The sequence below is a fragment of the Grammomys surdaster genome, unplaced genomic scaffold (assembly GCF_004785775.1).
Source record: "Grammomys surdaster isolate TR1022 unplaced genomic scaffold, NIH_TR_1.0 958, whole genome shotgun sequence".
NCBI lineage: Eukaryota > Metazoa > Chordata > Mammalia > Rodentia > Muridae > Grammomys > Grammomys surdaster.
The window spans coordinates 3,932,554-3,958,498 of record NW_021605377.1 but is presented as its reverse complement, the minus strand read 5'-3'; the positions used below and the strand labels follow the sequence as shown (position 1 = coordinate 3,958,498).

Below are 25,945 nucleotides of genomic sequence, written 5' to 3'. Positions count from 1 at the left end.
GTGGGGGAGGAGGAGGAGGAGGAAGAGCAAGAAGGAAATTGTTGAGGAGGAGTGGGGACAATGTGTAAGGGTTTCTTTGTAGAGCAGGCTACACGGGGACAGTGGCAAGTGTGAAGAAGCTGGGTAGCATTATGACAGTGGGAAGAGCAGGTTTAGATGGGAGGAAATAGGATGGAGAGTTTGACTTAGAGATACTGCGGCTGTAACGCAGCAACCAGGCAGGGCTGGAAGTCGGAAGGGAAATGCACTTGGGATTCATCAACCCATTAATGACGGTTAATACGATGAGCGATAGACTTACCCAAGGGAGCGGGTGTAGCTGCAGAGGACAGTAAAGGACAGAGCCCAGGGAGGTTCCATCCAATAGGAACCTGCAGAGACAAAGAGGCCAGGAAGGTCGGAGGAGAACCAGGAAGTAGCTGGTGCTCCTAGAGCCTAGAGAGAAAGCTAGAGGGAAGGAAGAATCCACTGTGGCATATCCTGCTGATGGAAGAGGAGCAAGAGCTGACCAAGGAGCAAGGACAAATAAGATAAAATAATAATGATTACATGAACAATGCCATTATATAAAAGTGTGGTATATTTTAAAATATGCTTTTGTCACAAGCACTAGATATTCTGATTATACTGCGAGAATTTTCTTCAGGACATTCAGGACATCTCCTAGCTGTTATAGCCAACCAGCAGAATAAAACATGTTAGCTTTTTATTCTTAAAGCTGGCCACGGTGGCCCATGCCTGTGGTTCCTACTCCTGACAGCCAACAGGGGGAAAGGTGTGAGTCTGAGGTCAGCCTGGACTACAACAATATGTTTCAGGCCACCCTGGGCTAGAGAGGATATTTTTGGCCCCTGCATTATGTAAGCCATTTCTAATGAACAGCATTCCCGAGCTTCAGATTCTGTAAAAAAAAAAAAATAAATAAATAAAAAGAAGAAAGAAAAGCTCTTTTCTTATTATGTAACCCTGATTGACTTAATTAAGCTGGTATTTCGTGTCTATGAATAACAAACCCAACGATCACCTCATCTGTAAGCCTCGGGCAAATTAACTGTTTTAGGTGCAGAATTGAAGGATTTGGGGCCCACTGGGTAGATTTCTTGAATTTACTGCATCTAAATACTGCGGAATTTCATGAGACAGCAAGTGGAATATAAAATGAACAAAGAAACTGTCTTTCTTTTCTAAGTCCCCTTTGGCTTGTATTTAGCACACTGTTTATTCCTCGTCTTTTCTGTAGGCTCATGTAGGTATTGTTTTACCCCAAACATTGTTTTTCAGTCCATAAAGGCAGGGATGCTACGTCCCCTTTACTCAACTGAGGACCCAATGAATATCATTTAATTGCCTTAAAGAGTTAATTGATTCGTATCTGCAGATACTGTTCCATGAATGTTCTGACGTGTACGTGTAAGTTGTAGATACCAGTCTGCGGGGATTTTGTTTGTTTGCAGGTTGGTTGGTTTGTTTTTGAGACAGGGTTTCTCTGTGTAGTCCTAACTGGCCTGGAACTCTGTAGAACAGGCTGGCCTTGAAGTCAGAGATCTGTCTGCCTCTGTTTCCCAAGTGCTGGAGTGCTGGGATTAAAGGCACACGCCACCACCGATTCTTAGGAATCTCTAGTCCTTAAGTTTAGATTTTTGTCTGTATTCATCAGTTCTTGCTGCTTTAACAAGATATCACAGGCTGAGTGGCTTAAAGAAAGCCTTTTTTTTTTTTTTTTTTTTTTTTTTTTAATAGTTCTGAAGACTTCACGTTCCAGTTCCAGGTTGGTCAGGATCTTGTCAGGGCTCTTTTCCTGGTTTGGGAAACTGCTTGTCAGAGCCCTTCCTCTGAAGAAACCTGGAAGAAAGAGAGCAGGAGTGAGCACAAGCTCTGGGCATCTCTTCTGGGAAGGAGATTAATCCCCTCAGACCAGGATCCTACTATATGACCTCACTTAACCATAATTGCTTCCTCAGAGGTGAAGTTTCCAGGACAGCTTCCCTGGGGGTTAAGGCACCAAGAGTGAGCTTGGGTCTGGGAGGAGGAACTCTGTTCCCAATGCAGTCTGTATCTAGAATATTAGAAGGCAGCATTAGGCAACTTTAAGGGGAGTTTGAATTTTTGTTTTTAATCCCGGAGACACTCATAACATTCTGGAGAAAGAGAAGAAATCAATGTTAATGCAATGAATGAATAAATCAGGCAATAATTTATTACCTTGCTAATTTTTATTAAAAATCACTTCTATAATACCGATGGCTTGTTTTCATTTTATGTGGTGGGAGGAAGTGTAATGTTACATGGATTGACTGGATATTTGAGCTCTTTGTGGAAAAGAATAAAATAAAAGCAAGAGTTTCCCCAACCCACCTACTGTTGCTCCAGTCACCATCCACCCTCTCCGTTTCTCATCCTTCCTTCCCCTTCATTTTCCCTCCCTCCCTCTTTGCTTCGTTTATACCAGTGGATCTCAACCTGTGCGTCATGAACCTATTGGGGATTGAATTCTCAGGGGTCCCCTAAGGCCATCAGAAAACACAGATATTTGCAATATGATTCATAACCGTAGCAAGATTACAGTTATGAAGCAGCAAGGAAAATAATTTCACGGTTGGGCATCACCACAACACGAACTGTATTAAAGGGTTGGAGCCTTAGGAAGGCTGAGAACTGCTGCTTTATACCTCCCTCGACTACTGTGAAGTTCCTGTTAGTTGCCAACTTGACTAACATTGTCTGGCTAGGCTGTAAACTGAATACTTGCACAATCCATATATGATAAAAGACTATTGTTCACAATATGTAGTGGACTCTTAAAAAAAAAAAACAAACTCAAACTAACCTGTTTTTAAGAATTGGCCAAAGAGCCAACAGACATCTCACCAAAGAGGTATACACAGATGGGAAATGAACATAGGAAGATGCTCCACACGCAACAACATCAGGGGACTTCAGATTCAAGCAACTGTGAGGTCAATTACACAGGAGTGCAAGGCTAAACTCCAGGACTCTGACAGCTCTGGATGCTGAGGAAGGAGAACAGATGCTCTGAGCTGGACGAGTTGCAGAATGGCTGACATAGCATTGTAGAAGACAAATGACGATTTCTCACAAAGCTAAATACACCCTTAATAATTCGTCTAGTAATTGGGGCTCTTGGCACTTACCCAAAGGAAGATTATATCCACATAAAACCCTGCATGTGGATACTCATAACATCTCTCTCTTTGTCTTCCCCTCATTCTGTCTTCCTCTTTCTCCCTCTTCCTCTCCCCCCTTTACTTCCCCCCATCAATGTGTGTGTGTGTGTGTGTGTGTGTGTGTGTGTGTGTGTGTGTGTGTAGAGGCCAGAATTCAACCTGGAATGCCCTTCATCAAGATCTATCTTTTGTTTTCTAGACAGGGTCTCTCATTGGAATCTGGGGCTTACAAATTAGGATAGGCTACTGGCCAGCGAATCATAGAGATCCTCCCACCTCTACTTCCCTGGTTCTGAGATTACAAGCAAGGGGCAAAGAACTTGGCTGGGTTCTTTACGTGGGTTCTGGGACTCTAACTCAGGCCCTCATGTTATCCAGTAAGCACTTTATTAACTGAGCTGCCTCCCCAGGCCCAGATACGGATAGCAGCTTTATCTGTCATTGTTAAAACTCGTCAGCAGCCACCATGTTCTTTATAAGGTTAGTGAAAAATAAGTAACAATCTTATCCAATCATGTAATATTAATCAGTATAAGAAACAAACTAGTGAGCCAGGAAAAAAACAGAGAAATGTACATACATATTCCCAAAGGAAAGAAGGCAGTCTGAAAAAATTATATGCTATGTAGCATTCTGTAAGAGGAAAGTTATGGTGACAGTAAAAAGATCAGAGATTAGGGAACAAGGGAGGACTGTGTAGGTGGAACCCAGAGGAATTTCAGGACAGTGAAACATTGTATCTTGAAACAGTGCTGATATGTATCCTTATACATTTGTCAAAAGCTCATCAAAAGTATACCACCAAGAGTGAACTGCTGCCAGAAACCCTGGACTTTGTCAATACTTGATGTGCTCGGGTTGCCTCATCAGTTGTAACAAGATACAGTACAAAAGTAGGAACCGAAACAAAAGCTACATCAAGATCAACAAGGGAGGGGATGGGCTGGAGAGATGGCTCAGTGGTTAAGAGAGCTTCCTGTTCTTGCAGAGTCCGGCCCTTTAGTTCCCAGCCCCCATATGGTGTGTAACAACTACCTGTAGGTGGTTTTAGGTGATCTGATGCCCTCTTCTGGTCTCCATGGGAATTGCATACACATACACACAAGGCAAAAATACTCATTTTTGTTTATTTATTTATTTATTTATTTAATCCCCAAGTTAAAATATAGCATCCATCCAGATAAAAGCTTCCTATTTCAAACAGTGAATATAAAGGTCAATTTAGTAGGCTCCAAGAGTTATACCTGGTTCAGGGAACATGTCGCTGATATCATCATCTCTGTCATCCTCATCATCCTCTTCCTCTTCTTCCTCTTCATTTTCAGAAAGCTCATGCTCACTGCCAAACCCTTCATCATGGTCCTCATCATCAGTATCATCTTCATCATCCTCATCGTATTCAGGACTGCATTTGGTTGGCTGTTCTCTCATGTTGTCAGAGACAAAAAGAGAATAATTGTGCTCTTCCTTTTTGCTGGGATGAATCTGAAACAGAAGTGCTGGCAGAAAGGCTGCCACTCTCTGCTGTGGCAACCAACCCAGGACTACCCTGGGACAGAGGACTAAGTAATAGTTCCTGGGTTTCTCTGAAAGGCGAAGCAGGAGTGCCATGACCCCGATGAGGCTCCAACCCCCTTCTCTCCTGTCTCTTTGCCACAGCTCCACAGTAACAGGTGTTCTCCTTTGCAGCATCTGTGTGGACCTGGCTCAGCAAGGGCCAGCCCTGTTGCACAGGGTTGATCCTGACTTTTGCTTTTTTTTACATAGTCTTTACATTGAACATGAAAATTCACCTTTTCATTTTGATACATGTTGGTCTTCACCATGATCTGTGTGCTTGAAGTAGGTTTGCTTGCTTTTTGGACACAGACTGACAATGGGACCTCAGCCTGAAGTGTCTTTGAAGAACACACAGGAGCAGCTGCTCTCCTTGTGATCTTTTTACTAGGAAAAGAGGGGGGCAAGGGATTTTGTTTGACATTGAAGAGTGAGTCAGGATAATAAAGGGAATCAGAAACAGACTGAGAGTCCTCACTATTGAGCTGGGCCAAGGTTGGAGTTTTACTGATGACCTCTTCATCTTGGTAAGGGATAGAAAAGTCATCAAGACCCAGGCAATCCACTTCTTTTGTCCCCCAGATGTCACAGCTGGTTAGCTTGGTGTACTTAGTTAAGTCTTCACAGTATGTATCCCACTGTTCCCAGTTTGAAGTTAAAGCATCCTCATTGTCCAGGACATCTGTGAAAGTTTCCGGATTTTCAATGTCTTTGCAGTCTTCCAAAGAAAGGAAGTTGTCTCTAGGATTCTGTTGATAATTCATCTCTCTATCCAGCTCATCCATGAAATCTGGATCAGAACTGTTGGCTAAGAGATCTGTGCTCATCAGAGTCTGTTCTGAAAAGGTGTGGCTTCAAAAGCATCCTCAAAAGGCAGGTCCATTCTGCTTAAGCTAGCCTGAGGCATTTCCAAGCCCAGATCCTGTGAGTCCAATTCCAAACTTCTTTTTGTTGTTTGTAAATTCCTTTCCAGCTTTACTTTTAATTCCAAGATCAAAGGTCATTTTCCACAATAAGCAGCAGATTTTCCCAGAATACCTTCAGTTCAAACTGCTTGGGTCACCACTTTTTTAAAAAAATAAATTTGCGGTTCTGAGGCTGAAGGCGGTTCAGGCACTGGGTCCGGCCCGCTCCCCCTCCATGCTGCCTCGGTTTGTTTTGTTTATGTCCTTCCTGACGACTTCCCCCTATGTACTTGTTTTTTAAAGTTAACATATGAAAGAAGCCAGTCTGCAGAGGAACGCTGAAAGTCCTGACACAGCCTGAGGAACAGAGCATGCGTGGAACAAGTGAAATGCAAAGGAGAGAGAAGAGAGAGCTTTAACAGATCATATACCATATGGCTCCCTCCTCAGCTCACTGGCTCACTTCCTTCCTCGGGGGTGCTTTCTCCTTTATTAATAATCTGTCTATTTCTATTCCATGCCTAACTTAAAAGGCATGACTTTTGCTCCATCTTCTGGCTGCTTCTGGGCTCTTTACTTAGCCTGTACTATGTTCCTTCCTTCAGTAAAATGGTCCTTGGACTTTCGAGTCTATCTCTAAGATCTTTCTTGAGATAAAGAACCCCAGAAGGGCGGATGCTGATAGGCGACACACAGCTCGCCCATGCTTGGGGATGGGGGTGGAGGAACATCTCTGGATTTTCTTCACTGTGAAGTTAAAAGCTGCTCGAAAAAGGAGTTTTTTGTTTTTTGTTTTAAACACATAAAAAGGGCTCCAGTCAACGTTGGGCACATGCTAGCTATAATAACATGTGTTAATACGTAGATGTCAGCAATAAGGAATATGACAAAAAGACTCAGCACAAGGCAAGTGTTAAAGGGGCTGCCCACTAATTAATTGAGGCTGCCTGGTCATTCTAAAGATGTCCTTTTACTTTATGCCTCTTACAGTGCTACCACTCTGTTTAATATCTGGACCAAATACGCCCCCAGGCTGCCATCGGACTATTACAACGAGAAGCTTCTGAAGGTTGGAGACAGCCTCTGTCAGATAAAAGTAAGTGGTTCCAAAGCAGACAGAGAGCCATCGAGAAACAAACTCCCTTGGCTACTTAGTATTTGGGTTGATACCCTTCTTAGTCTAAAGGGTTTGATATATATATATTGGAAACCAATATGCAAATAAGTAAAATTGTAATGAGGTACAGGAACAGTCATAACAACTGCAGAGTCTGCCCTTTTATTTTGTATTTGAAAGTCTCCAGGTGTTTCCTTCAGGGACCAGAGGCAGGCTGGGATGGGATGGCAGCTCAGCTCAGTAGAGGGTGTGGTAGGCCCACAGAGGAAGTGCTGAGTCACCATGTTCCTACCTTATACAAAGGAGCCCAGACACCACTTCCTGTTGTTTTCCCCTAGGCCGCCACCAGCCCTGCCCTGTCAGCCCTCATGGCTACTGGCCTGGCCGTTCAGTGTCCTGCTTTAATGACTTTTAGTTTTCTGAATATTTTTGCTGTACTGTGAGTCTAGCAACTGTTTCCTGGTCAGTATTATATCAGAAACTGAACACGCGCCATACTGTGCGTTCTGTGTCAGAGTCTTATGTTTTCGAATGTCGTGGACTGGGGCTTGGCTTGATAAGGCCGTGCCATGGCTGGACCTTCAGTTTGTGAACTTGTGAGTTTAACCCCGTATCTCTGGCCTAAGTCCAAATATAGCAAGTTCTATTCAGTGTTGGACAAGGAGTTACTTTATCCACAGGGATTTTAGGCCAGACATGGGTAGTGTGAGCGATTGCGTTCTCAATTTTCAGTTTCCCAGCTTGATTTTTTTTTTCCGTGTGTCTATTTCTTAGACTTTAATCTAGGTACTAGGAGGCAAATGGAATCAAATAGGGCAGGGGTTCTCAACCTGTGGGTCGAGACCCCCTAGGAATGTCTCGTATCAGCAGTTATCCTGCTTTTCAGATATTCACGTTCCAATTCAAAACAATAGCTAACGTAAAGTTATGAGGTAGCAATGAAATAAATTTATGGTTGAGAGTCATCACAGCACGAGGAACTGTATTATAAAGGGTTGCAGCAGCGTTAGGAAGGTTGAGAACCACTGAAATAGAGGATGCGGTATAGAAAGTCTTCCATTTTAAAGCACGGTCAATGCAGAAGTACAACCCTTCCACCAGGTAAGATAAGAGGTAATTTTTCCTGAAGCCAAGTATGAATGACCATGGCCTAGGGACACAGATTCAGGGTTCCTCAAATTACTTGTCCAATATGGTTAACAGTTTCAGACACCCTTTATAGTCATTTATGACATTTTAGTCGCACATGAAGATACTTTTTAAATACATTGGTAGAAACATGAGACAGGCAGGTCACAGCCAAGTGGGAAATCTCCATAAGCCTCAGACAACTATCTGATGACATATTTAGCCTTTTGGTTGGTGGCAGTTCTTGGTAGGGGGGGCGGGGGTTGTCTCTCCTAAGTTAGCATATTCCAAGTGATTTTACCTGGTTGTCATGCCACGAGGAACAAACACACAGGCAGGCAAGGGATGCTTTAAAGGGACTAAAAGGTCGCCCAAGATAAATTGTAATTAGACTCTGCAACACCAGCCTCTCCTCAGTCCCGGCAGTTCTAATCAGCCATCAGCCATTGGGAAAAAAGTAGTGACTTCCAAGTTGCAAGCTCTACTTCTGTGGAGTAGAGTGACAGGTGACACTATACCCTTTTTATCTTGGTGGCTCTGGGACGGAGGGATCGATACCACATGGTAGAGATGGATAGGAGCAGTGGGTGAGGGAGGAGGAACCTTGTTAGACACCGAGGGAGCAGGCTGACAGTGGGCAGTGGCTAAGGAGCCCCAGTGTTTCTGATAGATAGGCCTGGGCAGTGTTTACATTTGGATGGAAGGACAAGGGAAAGATTTACCTACTTTTCAGTGATGGGGAATGGGTCACTGACGGAGTTTACAATCCTGAAAATGAACTTGAGTTGGTATTGCCATCAACCTCTAGACTGTATTTATATTTCAGTTACAGCCCAGATAACCTGAGACACTGTGGTTTTGAGCCCATTCTGGATATATTATACCAATCCGGTTAGAATGAGAAAGATTCAAAACCAACCAGTGAGGAGACAAGTCAATAGAAGTAAGAACGAGCAATGTTTGATGATGAGAACACCCATGTTCGATGGGTGGGGACCCCACAAGGGGCTGGCTAGGCAGGTGGGCAGCTCAGAGCCCAGCCAGTGGCTTTTTCTGGAGACAGGGCTGTGGGGGAGGAAGCTGTGGAGTCACTGTTTTCTGCTGTTTCCTGCTGACACCAGATCCAATCATCTCATGCAGGTAATGGAAACAAAACTCCCCACACTGTAGCAAGGTTAGTCTTCACTCTTGAACTGAGCATGTCTGCCGCCGCAAGCAGAGCAGAGCAGGGGATGCTGGATTTGGGAACTTAGATTCCGAGTCCATGAGATGTTGAGGGTTTTACCACATAGGGAACAACCGTGCATCTTCTCATCACTGTGATCATGGATGGTCCCATATTCCCAGAGGCCTTTTTCTGAGACTTCAATACAATAAAAAAAATGCATCGCGTAGAGAACATCTGCCACTTTACGTAGGCTTGGAAAATAGTCACATGGCAGTGTAGATCTTGGAGTGTAAAGACATGGACCCTAGGTACAAAAGGGTAACATTTCTTTTTCCATAAAAAATCACTGGCTGTATTACATAGAATCACTGGCTGTATTTGTCTCTGGAAGTGGTAGTAACCCACACTACTCTGATTAAGGATGCTCTATCACCGGGTCTTAAGACAACATTTTGAAACTGTAACCAGGCCCTCTTTTTATTTTAGGAATACAAGCTGGCTCTTCTGCAGTGCTATGGGCGGTATCTCCAGGAGTTCATTACTGATTTCGACGAGCAGAAAGAAGACGTAAATCATTTCAAAACTGTCTTCTTCCCAAAAGGCTTTGGAGATGAAACGGCCAGACTTACAGTAAGATGGGAGAAGAAGCTAACGGTCCTGAGGCTTGTGACTTAGTTGTGGGATTAGTGTAGCCTTTGGCTGACAGTGACTAGAGCGCTTCCTCCACCTAACACAGCATCTGGCTGTTCCCGGGAAGTTGTCTGATACAAGTTTTGAGGGTCAGACAAGACAGGGAATTCACCAAGCTCCAGTGGTTACGTCAATATAAGTGCTAGTTCATCCTGCAGCCAACACTGTTGTTATAGTAACTAATACTTGTAGGTAGATTCATTTACAAAGCGTTTTGGAAAGCATATTGGATCCTTAAAACAGGCACTAGATCTTATTATTGTTCTATTTTACAGAAGAGAAAAACGAAACTTCTTATATAGGTATTGTAATAAAAAAGGGTGCTCTTTGAGCATGAACATAGATTTTTGATAAGAAATTTTAAGCCGTATTTTTATTATATCAGTGTTACTGTATATTAATTGCTAGCATTGATTTACTAGTTGAGCATTGCCTGGCCTCACCTCGCTTTGCTTCATAACTGTGCTTGGGGATCTGGGAGCTAAAGGAGTCCCTGATAGGAGGATGTCAGATTTACCCTCCCTAAGATTCTCAGTGTCTGGCCTTGTTATGTTCCCTTCCAAATACCCCAGGTATCTTTATGGGGATAAAAATACAAGCCAACAAAAGCAACATCATGCCAAAGTGAACTTTGTGCTAAGTAATGTCTGAAGGTGCTGTATGAATTACCGGCTCACAGCTCTCTTATGGCCCTAAGAGGTGGAACTATTTTGCCTTTTTACTGATAAGAGAGACAAGATTCTTAGAGATTAAGAAACAAGCCCAGGGGCTGGAGAGATGGCTCTGCAGTCGGGAGTGTTCCCTGCTCTCAGCGGATCTGAGTTTGGTTCCCAGCACTCAGTCATGGCAGCCTATAACCCATTCCAGGGTGTCTGATGCCCTCTTCTGGACTCAGCAACCATGACAGACATCCAAAGCACTCCTAACTTTGCCTGTGCCTGGAACATTTTGCTTCTGCCGTGAGGCGCTCTCTCTTTCCTTTTTTTTTTTTTTTTCAAGTCTCCCTTGAAATAGTAGTGGTCAACCACCATTTGCTGAAAGCATCCTATAAATCGAGACAATCACATTTGAGTTAATAAATAGGTTAAAATGCTCCTAGATGAGATTACAAATCGTGCCGAGCAGTAATGAGATAATAAGGTAATGCGATTTCAGTTACTCTTTTGTTTGGGATTGTCTTTCGCCTCTGGAAAGCTGATCTTAACGCATTTTCTAACGAAGCCTGTCTTGTATTTCTTTGCCTGCCAATCCATTAGGCCAGTTAAATACAAATGTTCACATTTTAGTTTTTTTATGGTTTTCAACATCGTTGAGAAATGCCTTTTTTTGAATTATATAAGCCTGGTTTATATTCACATATTTTCCCATGTCTTTCAGTTTCATGCTTTGAGTGGAAAAAATATTTGCAACTACCAGCTGGTCTGCGAAAGTGATGCCAACCTGCAGAACGAAGAGTCTGTGAGACAGTGTCTGCACATCTTGTCTTCCTTTAGGCTCATCATGCAAGTGGCTCTCCCCCAGGAGCACCTTTGCTGGATTATCTTCAACGGTGTGAACCAAGCTACCTTACTGCCCATTTCGTCTTTCAGATAGTCATTTAAACGCCAAGTTTGATGGTAACGTGGTTTTGTGATTTAAAACATACACATTTTTATACGTATGTTTTAAATACACATATGGATAATAGAATAAGTGTATTATTTTTTAAAAATTTGGATTACCTTTTAGCTTGTCCTCACAAGTAGAGACTTCGGGGTTTTCACCAAAGGAAGGGTGAGTGGCTATGATATTGTTGGTTTCGGGTCTATGAAAAGTAGGGACAGTAATTGATAAATGGGGAAGATGTATGGGGGCGGACCAATGCTAGATTGAGTCTAAGAATCATCTGCTCTCTCTGTCCCCAAGACCCTGGCCAGCAGTTTTGGCTTTCTCCGTAGGAACAGCCCCCACCACCTAGCCTATTTTTGAGTAAGGATTTCTGTCTCTCTCTGTCTCTTTCTCTCTGTCTCTCTGTCTTTTTCTCTCTGTCTTTCTTTACATCACGTACCTGTGCTCATGCACGCCCATATATATATTATATATGATATATATATATATATATATATATATATATATATATATACACACACATGTATGTGTAAAGAAACTTACCTTAGCTATTAAAGTGTAATTGCTTTTCTACTGGGAAGCTATTCCGAGGCGCTCACTGTACCGGCCTCTGGATAATACACTCTTGTTTTCTTGATGGTGCTGAGGACGGTTCATGTAGTTAGTGTAACGAACAGTAACTGGGGCAGTTTGATGGATGCGCATAAGACTAGGGAGGAGTAATTCCAGTGAAAGCATGCTCAGTTTTCCCTCCTCTCATGGCAACGGAAAGCTTGCCTCCTAACCTCTCCCGACTTTACCCACCCCACATCACATACTGCCATTGTGACGGAACCTACAGTGCACACTTGCTGCTAGGAATGAGGATGGCTCTAGGGATCAGTGACTGGGAAGCATTTGTCATACAGTGTCCTCGGTTCCTCAGTCAGTGCTGAGGCATGGTGGCAGAGTGAGACAGGGAAGGGGCCAGTGCTGGACCTGTGAGACAGTGAACGGCATGTGCGAGGCTGGGGTAGAAATGGTATACGCTGTTTTCTTCAAGATGTAAATGTGACATAGTGATGTAGACCTGTAATTCTAGTGTTTGGAGGCTTAGGCAGGAAGATGGAGAGGTCAAGAGCAGCCAGGCTATATGATACTCCCTGTCTCTGAATGAATGAATGAATGAATGAATGAATGAATGAATGAATGAATACATAAATAATCATCAGATTTTTTCCCTCCGTTTTCCCTCTTTAAAAAGGAGATTAGAGTTTTGTATCTCCATCTCCTCTGTCTCTATTCTGGTTCTGATCTCTGTGTTTATAAATATGACTTTGAACTCGACACTCTTCTGTTTCCTGGATCCCTCAGTCAATGCTATTCTTGTAGAATCTACCAGGTCCCAGGATGTGACTCTAACTCCCCGTATATGTCCTTACAGAGGGGCACCTAGTCAAACAATTCTGCCATGCATGTCTTTGCTTATCTCATTTCAAAGATCAGAGGGACAGTTTTCTGGGACCTGTGTCCAGGAGTGCAGTTGCTGGGTGGGAGGGGGGCATACATGTTCTAAACTTGATTTCACTAATTAGTGGCCCTGTTCTAGTGTAATCATCTAAGACTTACTGAGTGCCTCCCATGAGCCCGGCATGGTCCTAGGTGTCTGAGGAGCAGGAATAGATAGCAAATAAATTCTTATGCTTACCCTGCTGTGGGGAGGGAGGCGATACATGAAACAAATAGTGTTGGCTGCTGCTGTGGAGAAAATATAGGCGAGAAGGCAGATAAGGAAGGAGAGCAGAGGCCAGGCTAAGGGAGGGGGCGGGGCTGGGAATGTACATAAAATGCTGAACAAGGAGCTGAAGGAACCAGGGGCATAAACCACCTGGACTATTTGGGGCAAAGCTGCTCCAGCTCTGGAGTTGCATGGGCCCCAGGGTTTTATAGTTTGTATTTTAAGCAGTCAGAACTATGCATTTGATAACTCGTCAAAGTACATTTAACCTTTTATTACATTGACAATGTATCATTGGTTACTTAAGATATTTACTTAGTCCTGATTCTTCCTGAAAGATCTAAAATATTTTCAAGTAACTGAACTCAACTAATCTAGACTTTCAGACCATTTTGCATAAGTTTTTTTTTTTTAAGATTTATTTATTTATTATATATGAATACACTGTAGCTGTCTTCAGACACACCAGAAGAGGGCATCAGATCTCATTACAGATGGTTGTGAGCCACCATGTGGTTGCTGGGATTTGAACTCAGGACCTCTGGAAGAGGAGGTCAGTTCTCTTAACCTCTGAGCCATCTCTCCAGCTCCCCTTTCAGACCATTTTGACAGTGGCCATCTTTGATGAAAAGGAGTCCCTTGACTGGGCTCAGTAAATTCAGAGTATGGATGGATTTGGCTCAAAAGCAACAACAACAACAACAACAACAACAACAACAAAAGCTGGCTCCCAAAATTTCCCCTAGTTCATAAAGATTCAGTCTATGTCCCATCTTGTACCATCTCCTCTTGCCCATGGCTTCTGGTGTACTACTTAGTGAGCACAGGCCAAAACCTGAACCATCAACGAAGAATTTAACTGTGGTCAGGATGAGCTAAGAAAAGCTGGCAAGATTACAGGCATGGCTTGAAACCTAGAAGAGTCTTTGTCATTCCTGAGGACAGGCCCCCTGTTGCTGACATTTTTTCTAGGGACTTGGCTTGGATCTGAGTCACATGTTCTGTGAGCAGGCATGTGCTTCCTGTTCTCTGCCCTACTTGGTGACTGTGTTTCCTCTCTACAAGGAATCAGTTTCATCCCCCTGCCCTGTCTGTATAGTATATATGTGTCTGTATATGTAATGAAATTGTGTATGTGTGTGTGGTATATATGTATGTGCATGTGTGTATAGTGTATATATGTATGCACATATGTGTAGTATAGGATATATGTGTGTCTAGTGTATATGTATATATACATGTGTGTGTGTGCGTGTGTATGTAGAGATTAGCATCAGGGTGTCTTCCTCTATTGTCTTTTTGTTACCGAACCTACAGCTCACTGTTTCAGCTAGACTAGCTGCTTAGTGAGTCCCTGGAACTCACCTTTCACTCCCCTCCCAGGACTGGGGTCACATGTGTGTGCCATACACCCAGCTAGCTTAAAACCTCATGCTTGCAAACCAAGTACTTTGCCCACTGAGCCTAAGAACTGTGTTTTCAGCACAGCCTAGTGAGGGGCAGAGAATGGCTGTGAGCAGACTCTAGCCGTGGGGCTTCTGCCCTGGTGGATCGTAAATGAAGGGAGAGAGCACATGTCATAGACACTTGTCCGACAAGTCCTTGGATGCTGAGAACCAATTAATTGTATTCTCTATGAGATTTGCCGATGTGTGTAATTGATGTTTGTTTGTCTCACAGTTTTTTTTTTTTTTTTAAATCAAGGAATGCCTCTTGGAGCAGATGCTTTTAGTGTTGAATTTTGAGGGTTGTGAATTTTAGATCAGCTACTTTGTAGAAAACAGTTGGACTAGTTGCCATTACAAGCCAGGCCTTTGAAAAGCACGAAAACTTTCAAGGTGATCATGTTCTTTACCCACAGACGTGTGTGTGTGTGTGTGTGTGTGTGTGTGTGGCGATGCTCACTCTCTCCTTCCCATCCTACTGCCAGCCTGCTTTCCTCTTGTAATGAACTGCCTGACACAAACGTCATACTGTGATGGTAATTTCTGTTAGGCTGACTATAGCGAATAACTTAATAACTGGGTGAATATTATCCAAGGCAGGAAAGAGGTAAAACACAGCTTCTCACTTGTTTCAAGTCTTAAGCCACCCCGGACTTCCTTCTTGATTAAATGTATCCTAATATTATTCAGAGATAAATCTCTCATTTTCAACCACAAGGAAGCCACAGGAACAAAGAACATAATAAAACCACAAGGTATATATAAAATATTCTCTCCCCCGGTATATTTTAAAACTTGCATTGCCATAAAATGAGACTGGAAGATTGGGGCATCAACATATTTAAAATATGATCACATTAGTTATTTCCATGATTTTGTGTGGCGGTGACAAGAAAAATTATAATGATGATCACCCCCTCCCATCATCAAACCTCAGGAGAGCGTTCGTTTGGGGGATGGCAGACCTAAGCCATAGAAACTGCAATATACAGTCTCAGCCTTTCGACTGTAAAGCATACTAACGATCTCTCTCTTCACTTAGGTACCCTTTACATCTACACCATTTGCCGAAAGCTGATGGTCATAGGGCAGTCTTCCAAGGTATGAAATGTAACGTTTCTCTCAGGGCTTTCCGTACCATACACTGAGTGCCGACCCGAGCGAAGACGATCTGGGGAATCATTTAACAGTTAGTGAATACATGTGATAAAATGCGTCCCTCTTGATTTTAATAGTAGTCATACGAAGTGAGGGCCATATGTAAAGAATGAGGGTTATCGGGCCAGAGAGGTGGCTCAGCGGCTAAGAGCACCGACTGCTCTTCCAGAGGTCCTGAGTTCAATCTCCAGCAACCACATGGTGGCTCACAACCATCTGTAATGGGATCCGATGCCCTCTTCTGGTGTGTCATGAAGATAGTGACAATGTACTCATATTAAAGAAAGGGTGAGGGATTGCTAACATTGCCAGGCATATTCTAGTGTCTCCGTGTGTCAGACATCACATCTGTCACACTTGACATGGAACATCATCTGGTGACTAGGAAAGGGGACTCTCCTTCCTGACTGGACCAGGACATTCCTCTTTATGCCGTTTGTCCCACAGTAATCATTAAGAGTGCCCTCTCTCTGTCACTTTGGAAAGTGTCTTGGTTTGCAGGATGAACTAACTATACTGTGGAGTTCTTGGACTTTTTACTTACGACTCACACGCTACTTGGAAGAAACACTCAAACTCTCTAACTCCTCCTGCAGCTATGGTCAAGGGGACATTTATTTATTTAATTTTAAAAATTTTTTAAAAAATAATTTATTTATTTATTTCAAATCGTAATTTTTACTTATTCACACAGGGGTTATAAACACAGAAAGGCAGGACGAGGGGAAGGGGATGACACTGGAGTGTGGGTGTTCAGGGTGAATACAGATATCTTTCAGAACAGGGTATCAGCTGGGTGAAGGTTCAGGGGACAGGTCACTATGACTCTGCCTATGATTCACTTGTCCTTATCTAAGTTGGTATTATCCACCAAGGCTACCTATCTACAAGGTCTATGACTACTCAGGCTGGTAAATTTCCACAAAAGCTGCCTGTTGACATTAGCTTATAGCCATCTGTTTCAATGTTTTTCCACAGAGACCCAAGACTTGGTGTTCGTATACATGTATGACAGGGCTATTGCTGAATTTAGGCCTATGGCTGATGTTAGGCCTTCAGTGTATAAGCAGGGCTGCCCCTGACATCTCCTCCCTTCTCTAAGTATAGAAGGGCTGTGGCGATTCTAATCTTGCGAAGGCAGGGATAGAGGCCTGACCTCCAGTAATTGAAGGGGACCTTGTAATGGCTCCGGTCCCCCTGTCGTTGTCCAGAGAGGCATGAGGGTCATACCCATCCCAATGTCTTTTTCCTGGAGGGTGATACTTTTGACATCGACCTAAAGGGGACTTTAAAATTATTATTATTTCGTATATACATACTGTGTGTACGCTCATGTGTGTGCAAATGCAATGTGTATTTGCAGGCCATTGGACTATTTGGGTACCACTCTTGGGAATTCTGTCTACCTCCTTTGAGTCGTCTGTTGAGAGCTCTCCATTAGAACACACTAGATGGCCAGCCTGCCTCAGGAATCCACTGCCTCCAGCTTGCCAGTGTTAAGATAAGAAGCATGCACCGCCAGAGCTGGCACTTCCCATGGGTTCTGGGGCCCAAACTCAGGTAGTCATGCTTCTGAGGCAAGCAGTCCACTGGCTGAGCTATCTGCTAGGCCCACAGACGCTTGTTTCCTGGGACTTACTGAGCAGTTTTAGCACGAGGAAGCCGCTGCCATGTCTGTTGATTTTCCTCACAGTGTTGGTCTCGCGTTTGTTGTCGGAAGACATATTTATTTCCCGCATTCATCTTCCAGGCATTGGATTGTAGGCCAGAAAGGGCAACTATACTCCCATGGAGACCCTGCTGGAGCTGCTGTTGGCACGGGAAACATTGCTTCCTTATGAGTGTCTTTCCCCGAGTAGTCCAATGCTTTGGAGAGGCAATGCTTTTTACATATTTCATCAGATCTAGACACATATCTTAGAGATAACAACACTTAAAACATAAAGATAGAGGGCATGATATTTGCATGCTTCGTGGAGGACATTGATTATATGTTCACATTCTGTTTGGTTCCTCGGAGGAAAAAACTAAGACAATTACTAATAATAACTTGGACAAATTCTAGGCCAGTGTTTTGAGTATGAATTAAACGGAAGCGAGGCTATCCCACATATAATAATAAGCTGCTCTATTGACTCTGCCTCCCATGCTGCTTTTAGTCGCTGTTGAGATCCTAAAAAAGAGTTTACACTTGCTGTGTTAACCAATACCACTCCACAGAGCCGCCATGGCTTGGTCTGCTGTAGCGTTTGCTTGCCAAGGCTTTGAAGGGCACGGCTGTCTGTATCAACATCTGGTTGTTAGTGTCTGTAGCTGTTAACATTAAGAGAATTTTAAACCAATGTGATAATCATCTTAAAATAATTTATTTATCATCCACGCCAAACATCTCTTCTCCCAGCCTCATGGGACTTGAGTTTGTCTCTGACAAAGCACGGGGTAGAAGAGGATAGTTGAGTAGTCATCACAATCACCACCACCACCCACCACCATCATCACCACCACCACCATCACCACCACCGCCGCCACCATGTGGACCATCTTTCATCCCGTCCCATGTATTCTGCTAAGTACTTTCATGAATCTTCTCACTTAATCCTCATACCAACACTTTAACGAGGACACTGTTTTCACTAAACTTACAGATGGAGATGCAGAGGTTGAGGAGACTGAGCTTGCTCACAATTACAGGTGTAGATTGAGGCGTTCTGAGGCCACAGTCACAAGTACAGCCACACAACTCCCTAAGAGCAATGCCCATCCAGTCACTAAATGGACTCCTGTCTTGCCTGTCTTATTCTGGTTTCCCTACTCCAATGGAGGAGTCGTGTGGGAGGGACAGATCTTTTTTTCCTAAAATCCCAAAGGTAGAGACTGATGAGGGGCTTTTCTTCAGGTAAAAAGCCACTAAAGCCCTCACCAGTCTATGCCTCAGCAGTACAAGGAGCCGTCTATCCAAAACTATTCCTAACAATCAAGAGACACATTGGCTTTGGGTCACAGAATAAATCTAGCATCTTCTGAGGCATCGTAATGGGCAGTCTGGGACTCAACAAATGTTAAAGAACATACTAGCAAAAGTATGGACTTATGTTTTACTTTTCTAGCTATTTCGGTGACCTATTTGGCTTGTACAGTCATTAAGCGACTCCCGTATTATTACATGAACTTGAAGTCCACCTTGAAATGGTTCCTGACATAAACCATGATACACGAGTGCCACCCTGTGGCCGAGCTAATTCATTGTGGTTTGCTTTGTTTTGTTTTCCTGCTGACACCTGAAGCCTGCTTTTTGTGGGGTCCATAGTTTAGGTCCATGTAGATTTTAGCTTTTTGAAGCTTTGTTTTTTTTTTTTCTGTGAAGAAAATTGTCCTGTTTTAGTCCATCCGCTTTATTAATAAAAATAATTATTTCTTGCCTTTAGGGCTAGAGAAAAAAAATGCTACTTTTTTTTTTTTCAATGTCTTTTCATCTCCAAACTTGAAAGCAGGTTTTCCAGTGGGTTTGGCACACGTCTCTCCTTTGTCAAGGCTTCGCTGTGCGCTGGAAAGAACGCTGCACTTAGCAGTTCAAAGACTTCCAGCCCCAGTCCGTCTTTCTCTTAGAAACAGTTCAGACTCTGAGTCAGATTAGGTCAGATTTAACTTAAGGTTCCTTCTGGCAATGTACTCTTTGAGGCTTTCTTTTTTCTTCCTTTCTTTAATTCCAACTCTTAAAACCAAACCAAAGTGTAACGTGAAGGGAAACTGTTTTTACTCTGGAACGTGAATTTTCTTGTTGTGGAAGCTTTGAGGGATTTTGCGAAGGCACGCTGATTCGAAGAGGGTATTTACACAGAGTTTCACTCCGTAGTCTCTGAAAGAGTTTCACGATAATCCCAAAACAGGGTTGTTGTGGGGTAGTGGGTGGGAGAAAACAGGGGGCTCTGTTGATGCTGGCAAGGTAAACCAATAGCCCTGGCTGAAGTGGCAGAAGGAACTACCACGGCACCATGGGGCTGACTTGGCAGTACCGCGTCTTCAGAACTGGGTCTGAATCTCCTCTAGGGTCGTCCACACACCCTAGAGCAAAGCCACTGAACACCGGCCATGCTGGACGAGGGAGATGGAGTTGACTGAGTTCTACAGGGACCTGGGAAATTTATCCCAGAAACAGATCTATGGGGAGAACAGGCTGCTTGGGTATTTTTCAGGTCCTTGGACGGCTGTGTTTGGAAGTGAGTTGTGCATTGTTTGGAACTTTCCCGGAAGATCTAGCTAGGACTGCGTGCCAGGAGCATATCAAGGTGGATTTTAGTTTAGATTATGAAGTTGTCATTTTCGTGTGTTGAAAATCGCCCTATGCTGCCACGGTGTGTTTCTTGTTACCGGGATAGGAGCTCCCGGTAGAGAGAACGTGGCATGTCTGGTGCTGGTGATGTTGATGGAAAGACAGTTAGGGGGGCTTCCAGCACATCCATTTTTATGCTTGAAGTATTTCCATAGCCAGCTTGGTGAACTGCCCCTTTAGTGAAGGTTTGTTGGCTAGCCAAACAAGGGTTTACGGTGCACCTACTGCTGAGGACTACGCACAGGCTCCCCAATCTAATGGGAGGAGCTTAAGTCCCTGCCTATGGAGGGTTGAGAAGACTTACACACTGCTGTTAAACCCTCCTCTGCATCCAGTAGTTTCTTTTCCTTTGAAATTGAAAGTAACCAGACAGGAAAATTCTGCTCTTCCATCTTTGACTGTTACTTCCATCTTTCTCATTTTTTACGATTAAACACCACATGGCCCTGGTGGGTTCGCTCCATCCACAAAGCCATGGGACCTTTTGGATGCTGTCTCCTTTCAAGGCTGGTTATTGAAGAAATTATTCTTTCGTTATTGAAGCCAGATTTTCTCACTGGAAGAGATATTTTGCTCTGCTGTCCAAAGTTGTCAAGACTTGAGGATCCAGGACGCTTGTTAGCTTTCCTCCATTGGGTTCTGTTCTTGCCGTCTCTGGAGCATTCTGCTGGGTAGTTTTATGTCACCTTGACACAAGCTGTAGTCGTCTGACGGGAAGAAATTTCAGTGGAGAAAATGCTTCCGTAAGACTGGACTGTAGGCAAGCCTCTAAGGCATTTTCTTAATTAGTGATTGATAAGGAAGGGCCCAGAGATTGTGGGTGGGGTCACCCTGGGTTAGTGGTCTAGGGTTCTATAAGAAAGCAGGCTGAGCAAGCTGTGGAGAGCAAGCCAGTAAGTAGCACCTCTCCATGGCCTCTACATCAGCTCCTGCCTCCAGGTTCCTGCCCTGCTTGAGTTGACTTCTTCCAGTGATGAACTACAATGTGGAAGTATACGCCAAATGAACCCTTTCTTCTCCAACTTGCTTTTGGTCATGGTGTTTGATCATAGCAATAGGAACCCTAACTAGGACTAGTACTTAATGGTGTACTGAACATTACCCCAGCCCACCATGCATACTGATTCTTTCTCCAGAGCAGCATGACTGGGCTGTGTTAAAGTACCCATTGTACAGATGAGACAATTGAGGTCTAGAGAGACACTGAAATGGGAATGCAGCCTAAGTTTATGTGATTTCAGTCTGACTGTTACTAATGAGCATTGAACTCCTCAGCCCTTCCCATTTTCCCGATCCTCCTAAACCAAAACAACACACGGCTTCCACAGCCCAGCTCGAAACTTTGAATTGCTCCTAGACCAGAGTTCACAATAGGAGAGTATTGCCGAAAATGAGCTCAGCTCACAGGCCTCTTAAGGAACAATTCTAGAACAATAAAGAGACAAAAACAGCTCCTTCGAGATTTGGGTCTTTCTCAACTTAAATTAAAAACAAAAATTCAAGGGGGTGAGGGATGGGCTCTTGGTAAGTGCTTGCTTTATAATCATGAACCCCTGAGGGTGATTTCCAGAACCCATGTTTATAAAGAAGCCAGGCATGGATGCATGCCTATAATCCCTGCATGGAGATTGTGGAGACAAGCCTAGTCTAAGGATTAGCTGGCCAGCTAAACTCCAGCTGAGTCAGTGAGGCCCGGGTTCAGTGAGAGACAATGTTTTAAAAACAATCAGGTTGTTGTGGATTTAGCTCAGTGGTAGAGCACTTACCTAGGAAGCGCAAGGCCCTGGGTTCGGTCCTCAGCTCTGAAACAACAACAACAACAACAAAAACAATCAGATGCAGAGCATTTGGGGAAGACATTCAGTGGTGACTTTGGCCTTTACATGTATACACATACATGTGCACACAAACCAGCACACATACACACATGTACACACACACACATGAGATGCTGGTTTCCTTCGACTCATTGTTTCTGGTAAGCCATCGGAGTAGCCAGTAACCTGAACTCAAAGCGTGGACTTTGATGATTCTGAGTAATAGCATCATGTCTAGTGGAAGAGATGAGAACTAATTCAGTGGTGCTCTCTGCTCTCCAGGCCTTAGAGTTCCTGCTGTGGGCCAGCATGTGCATGGAATCCTCTGTCCCGCTCCTGTCTGTCAGGTACCTGACGTGGAGAGCCACTCTCTACACTGCTGTCTGCCAGTGCCACTACGACTGCCAGGCTGGCATCCACGGGGAGGTATGTGTCTCAAGGCAACAGACCAGCCAAAGATCCAGAAAGAGGCAAAGCCACGAAACTCCTGGCTTTATCTGAAGACATTTTCTTGGCTATTCTGTTTTGTGGCTTTTATTTCTTCTTTTCTACCTTGTGTGTGCACTCTCTCCTTGACTCTTGCCCTGCCAGCTTGGATCTTCTTTGCTCCTTTTATTCCTTATTCTTTCGTCTGTAGGCTCTATGTGTGTGTGTGTGTGTGTGTGTATGATACCACATGCGTAGGTCAGAGGACAACCTTGTGTCTTGGTCCTTGCTTTTCACTTTGTTTCAGCCAACGTCTCTTCTCTGCTGTTGCTTACTCCAGGCTGGCTGGCCCACGAGGTTTCAGAGATTTGCCTGTCTCAGTCTTCCATATTGCCATAGCAATGCTGAGATTACAGATGTGAGCTACTGTGCCTGACTTTACCTGGGGTCGGCGGATCCAAACTGTGTAGGTCTCCGTGCTTGTGTAGTAAGCACTCTGCTCAGAGACCCGTCTTCCCAGCGCCCCCAGCCCCATCCTATTCTGTTTCCAGCATCTTCCTCTCCTCGGTTTGTTTTCACACGGAAGCTCCTTCCTTCCCTGCTCAGTTTTAGACTCCATTGTACCTATTATACATTAATCTTGATTCTCCTCTGCCTCCAGACTGATTTGTTAAATTTGTCTGTCTCATTTTTTGGGTGCATCTTTTAGACCAAACACTGGACATGTAACAAGCCGGCAGGCGCTGCCATTGGCTGGCGTGGAATCTCAGTATCATTTTAAATGGATATCCTCCCTATGGTACCCGGTACTCACTTGTCAGCAAAAGTAGCCTTGGTGAAAATTAGAATAGCGTACCTCTTTCTTCAGGCTGACACATCCTTTCCCCAGGATGCACAGCCTGGTAGGGGGGCTGCTGCTTGGGTTTCAGTGTCCCCTTAGCCCATTGGCTGGAAGCCTAGTGCAGGACACATTTTTACAGCTATGCTCGGATCTACTCCCGTTCTGTTCCCAAACTGATGTACATAATTTGGTCACTATTTTGTCTTACATTTGTTTTTATCCTCCCTGGATTAATTCTGAGCTGTTAGGTGGTAGCAGTCCCTAGCTAAGGGAACAGGAGAATGCACACCCTGCTAGGCTATTCCTACAGCTCAGGAGAATTCTAGAAATTGCTCACCACATATGCACGTTTACCTTGAGTGTGCTAGAGAAGGCTTAGTTTGCTACATGGCTCCTAAAATGATAGGGGACAAAAACGGGATGGTCTTGACCTTTTGATTCCTGTTGGGTTCTTGCTTACTGGAGAACGTATAATTCATTAATTTTAATATTGTAGCTGGCCTGGAACTGTATTTGTAAAAAGCTAGGAGTAAAGTATTTAAAAAAGAATACTTTTGGCAAAATATGGCTAAGTCAACGACATGAAATTCTGTAAGTCGGATGTGCAATCTGTGGCATCCTGGAACCACCGATGACGTAACCGATGATGTAATCTTTTGCTACTTTATTCCTCTCAAGGGGTCTTCCAGACCGTTGTTGGTTGTCTCTAGAGAATCATCGCGGTGCTGAGGTGGTTCCAGGAGCTAACTAACGCACCCTCTCTCAGCCTCCCCATCAGGTTCTTCAGGATGTCCTGCACTGTGGGTATTGGAGACTTGAAAATGAATAAGGCCTTTCAGAGACCTCACCCTGTAGAGGCCGTCATGTGAGCAACCATAGAGAATACATCACATGCTAGACTAGGAAGGTTGGCGTTCTCGAAGACCCTCTCAGTATGGTGTCCATGTGTGCATGTGCATGTGTGTGTGCATTTTGAGAGTGAGCAGGCTTGTTACAGGAGCAGTACTCAGTACAAAGGTTCGGTTTAATCTGTATTTTGGCTTTCCCATAAAACTTCTATAATTCATAAGGTTAATGTGTCAGGATGTTTATTAACTTTAGATTTATAGGGCTTAATGGTGCTCACAGGAAATGATAGATTGGAGAGCTACTGTGTTATAAGAAGTCAGCAAGAGCCCCCAGTTTAGTTCAGATTAAATCAAATGCCTCAGACATCAAGACATACCATTTTTATACATTTTTAATCACTCTTCTCCAACTTATTGTGAATTAAATTTGTTTTAATTGCAACACAGGCATTTGCTCGGCGTGCGTTAGCTAAAATTGATGAGTTAAGGCAACTGGAATTAATGAGCTCCTCCGCTTCTCTGGAAACCTCCCGAAAATATTACAGAGAGGCCACGATAAAGGTATGAAAGTTTCATGAAATGGGAGAAATTTACTGCACGGCGCCAGTGACTGAGCGCTCAATCTTAGTGGCTGAGGCGTGCATCCTGTTGTCACTTCATATATGATTCTTCTCGTGGAGACAGATGGCCGTGATGATCTTCAAAAGAGGAGTATTTGAGTCTAGAAGAAAAAACAAAAATGTTTTCAGACCGAAGATAAGACTCAACCTAAAGGAAGCTCAAAGTGTAAGTCTACAGGGCCTTCCTTCTCTAGACTCTCTTGCAATAAGTATGTGTTATTCCTTTGGATCAACTAAACCTGCCCCAGATTTTAGAGCCATGGAATGTCTTCCTAACTGAGCTATGACCTCTTAGCATCCCTTTCTTTCTTTTTTTTTGGTGGGGGGGCTCTCATTATCCCAATTTTGCAGCGTTATCGGATCAGTTGCTGAAGATGAGCTTGGGAAAGGTTTGCGTCAAAGCCTCTTGCAAACGGACAGTCCTCAGAGTTGGCCCACGCAGACCCTTGCCTCTGGGCACTTGACATTAGCTTGGAGGTTTTTCTCGTTAGCTTTAGGTTTACCATCGGGAGTGTCCAGACCTAGACTATGCTATAGTGACAAACGACCCCCATATCTCAGAAGATTTAAAAATAATTTCCCATTGCACTTTAGGGCCAGCAGCGTCACCAGGAGGCCTGCTAAATGGCCGTTCAGGGCCAGGCCTGGGAGAAACTCTTATTTATTTAGACAATACTGGCGGGGATGACAGAGAGCTTGGAGGAGCCACAACGCCCAGCATGGAAGTGGTGCACTTCTCCAGTGTCTTAATCCATGGCCCCTCTTAACCTCAACACTGAGTACTGTCTTGGGGGAGTGAGTCAGATACACTTTGTGGAGTTCAACTGTTTCCTCGCATCCTCTGGTCTTCCTGTCCTCCCGTCTTCCCTTCTATCTTCACTCTTCCCTATTGCCTCTCTGAACCCAGTGTCCTCTGAGTTCAATTCTCCTCCTTCCCTGAAGTCATCCCTGACTGTTCTAAATGGTGTCAGCTGGCTCGTCTCTGTGAATGGCTATTCAGGGTCTGGAAATGAAGGTAAGGGCAGTTGTTGTTGTTGTTGGTGGTGAGCAGGTTATGACAGAAAAGCCACAGGATCTCAGAGCCTGGAGGGGAACTTGGAAACTACCTGTTGTGGTGCTTTCTCACTATACAAGAAGAAATCAGGGTTCAGGGCATTTATATGTGTATATTATATATCTATTTGCCTATCTATCTATCTATCTATCTATCTATCTATCTATCTATCCATCTATCCATCTATCTATCAAATCATCTATCTATCTATCTATCTATCTATCCATCCATCTATCAAATCATCTATCTATCTATCTATCTATGTATCTATCTATGCATCTATATATTTCTGTATCTATCTATATAATCATCTATCTATCTATCTATCTAT

General features: G+C 43.8%; 1 protein-coding gene and 1 pseudogene across 1 annotated transcript in view; one reads left to right on the top strand and one right to left on the bottom strand.

Moving 5' to 3' along the window:
- Cfap54 (cilia and flagella associated protein 54) overlaps positions 1–25,945 on the top strand; it is a 283,790-nt gene that overhangs the window by 2,697 nt on the left and 255,148 nt on the right. Inside the window, exons 2-8 of the mRNA XM_028783037.1 lie at positions 6,638–6,743; positions 9,547–9,690; positions 11,128–11,299; positions 15,563–15,621; positions 22,108–22,251; positions 24,388–24,501; positions 24,625–24,726. Of these exons, the coding sequence (XP_028638870.1) occupies positions 6,638–6,743; positions 9,547–9,690; positions 11,128–11,299; positions 15,563–15,621; positions 22,108–22,251; positions 24,388–24,501; positions 24,625–24,726 (841 nt within the window). The remainder of the gene's footprint in view (positions 1–6,637; positions 6,744–9,546; positions 9,691–11,127; positions 11,300–15,562; positions 15,622–22,107; positions 22,252–24,387; positions 24,502–24,624; positions 24,727–25,945) is intronic.
- LOC114634435 lies at positions 4,407–5,649 on the bottom strand (annotated as a pseudogene).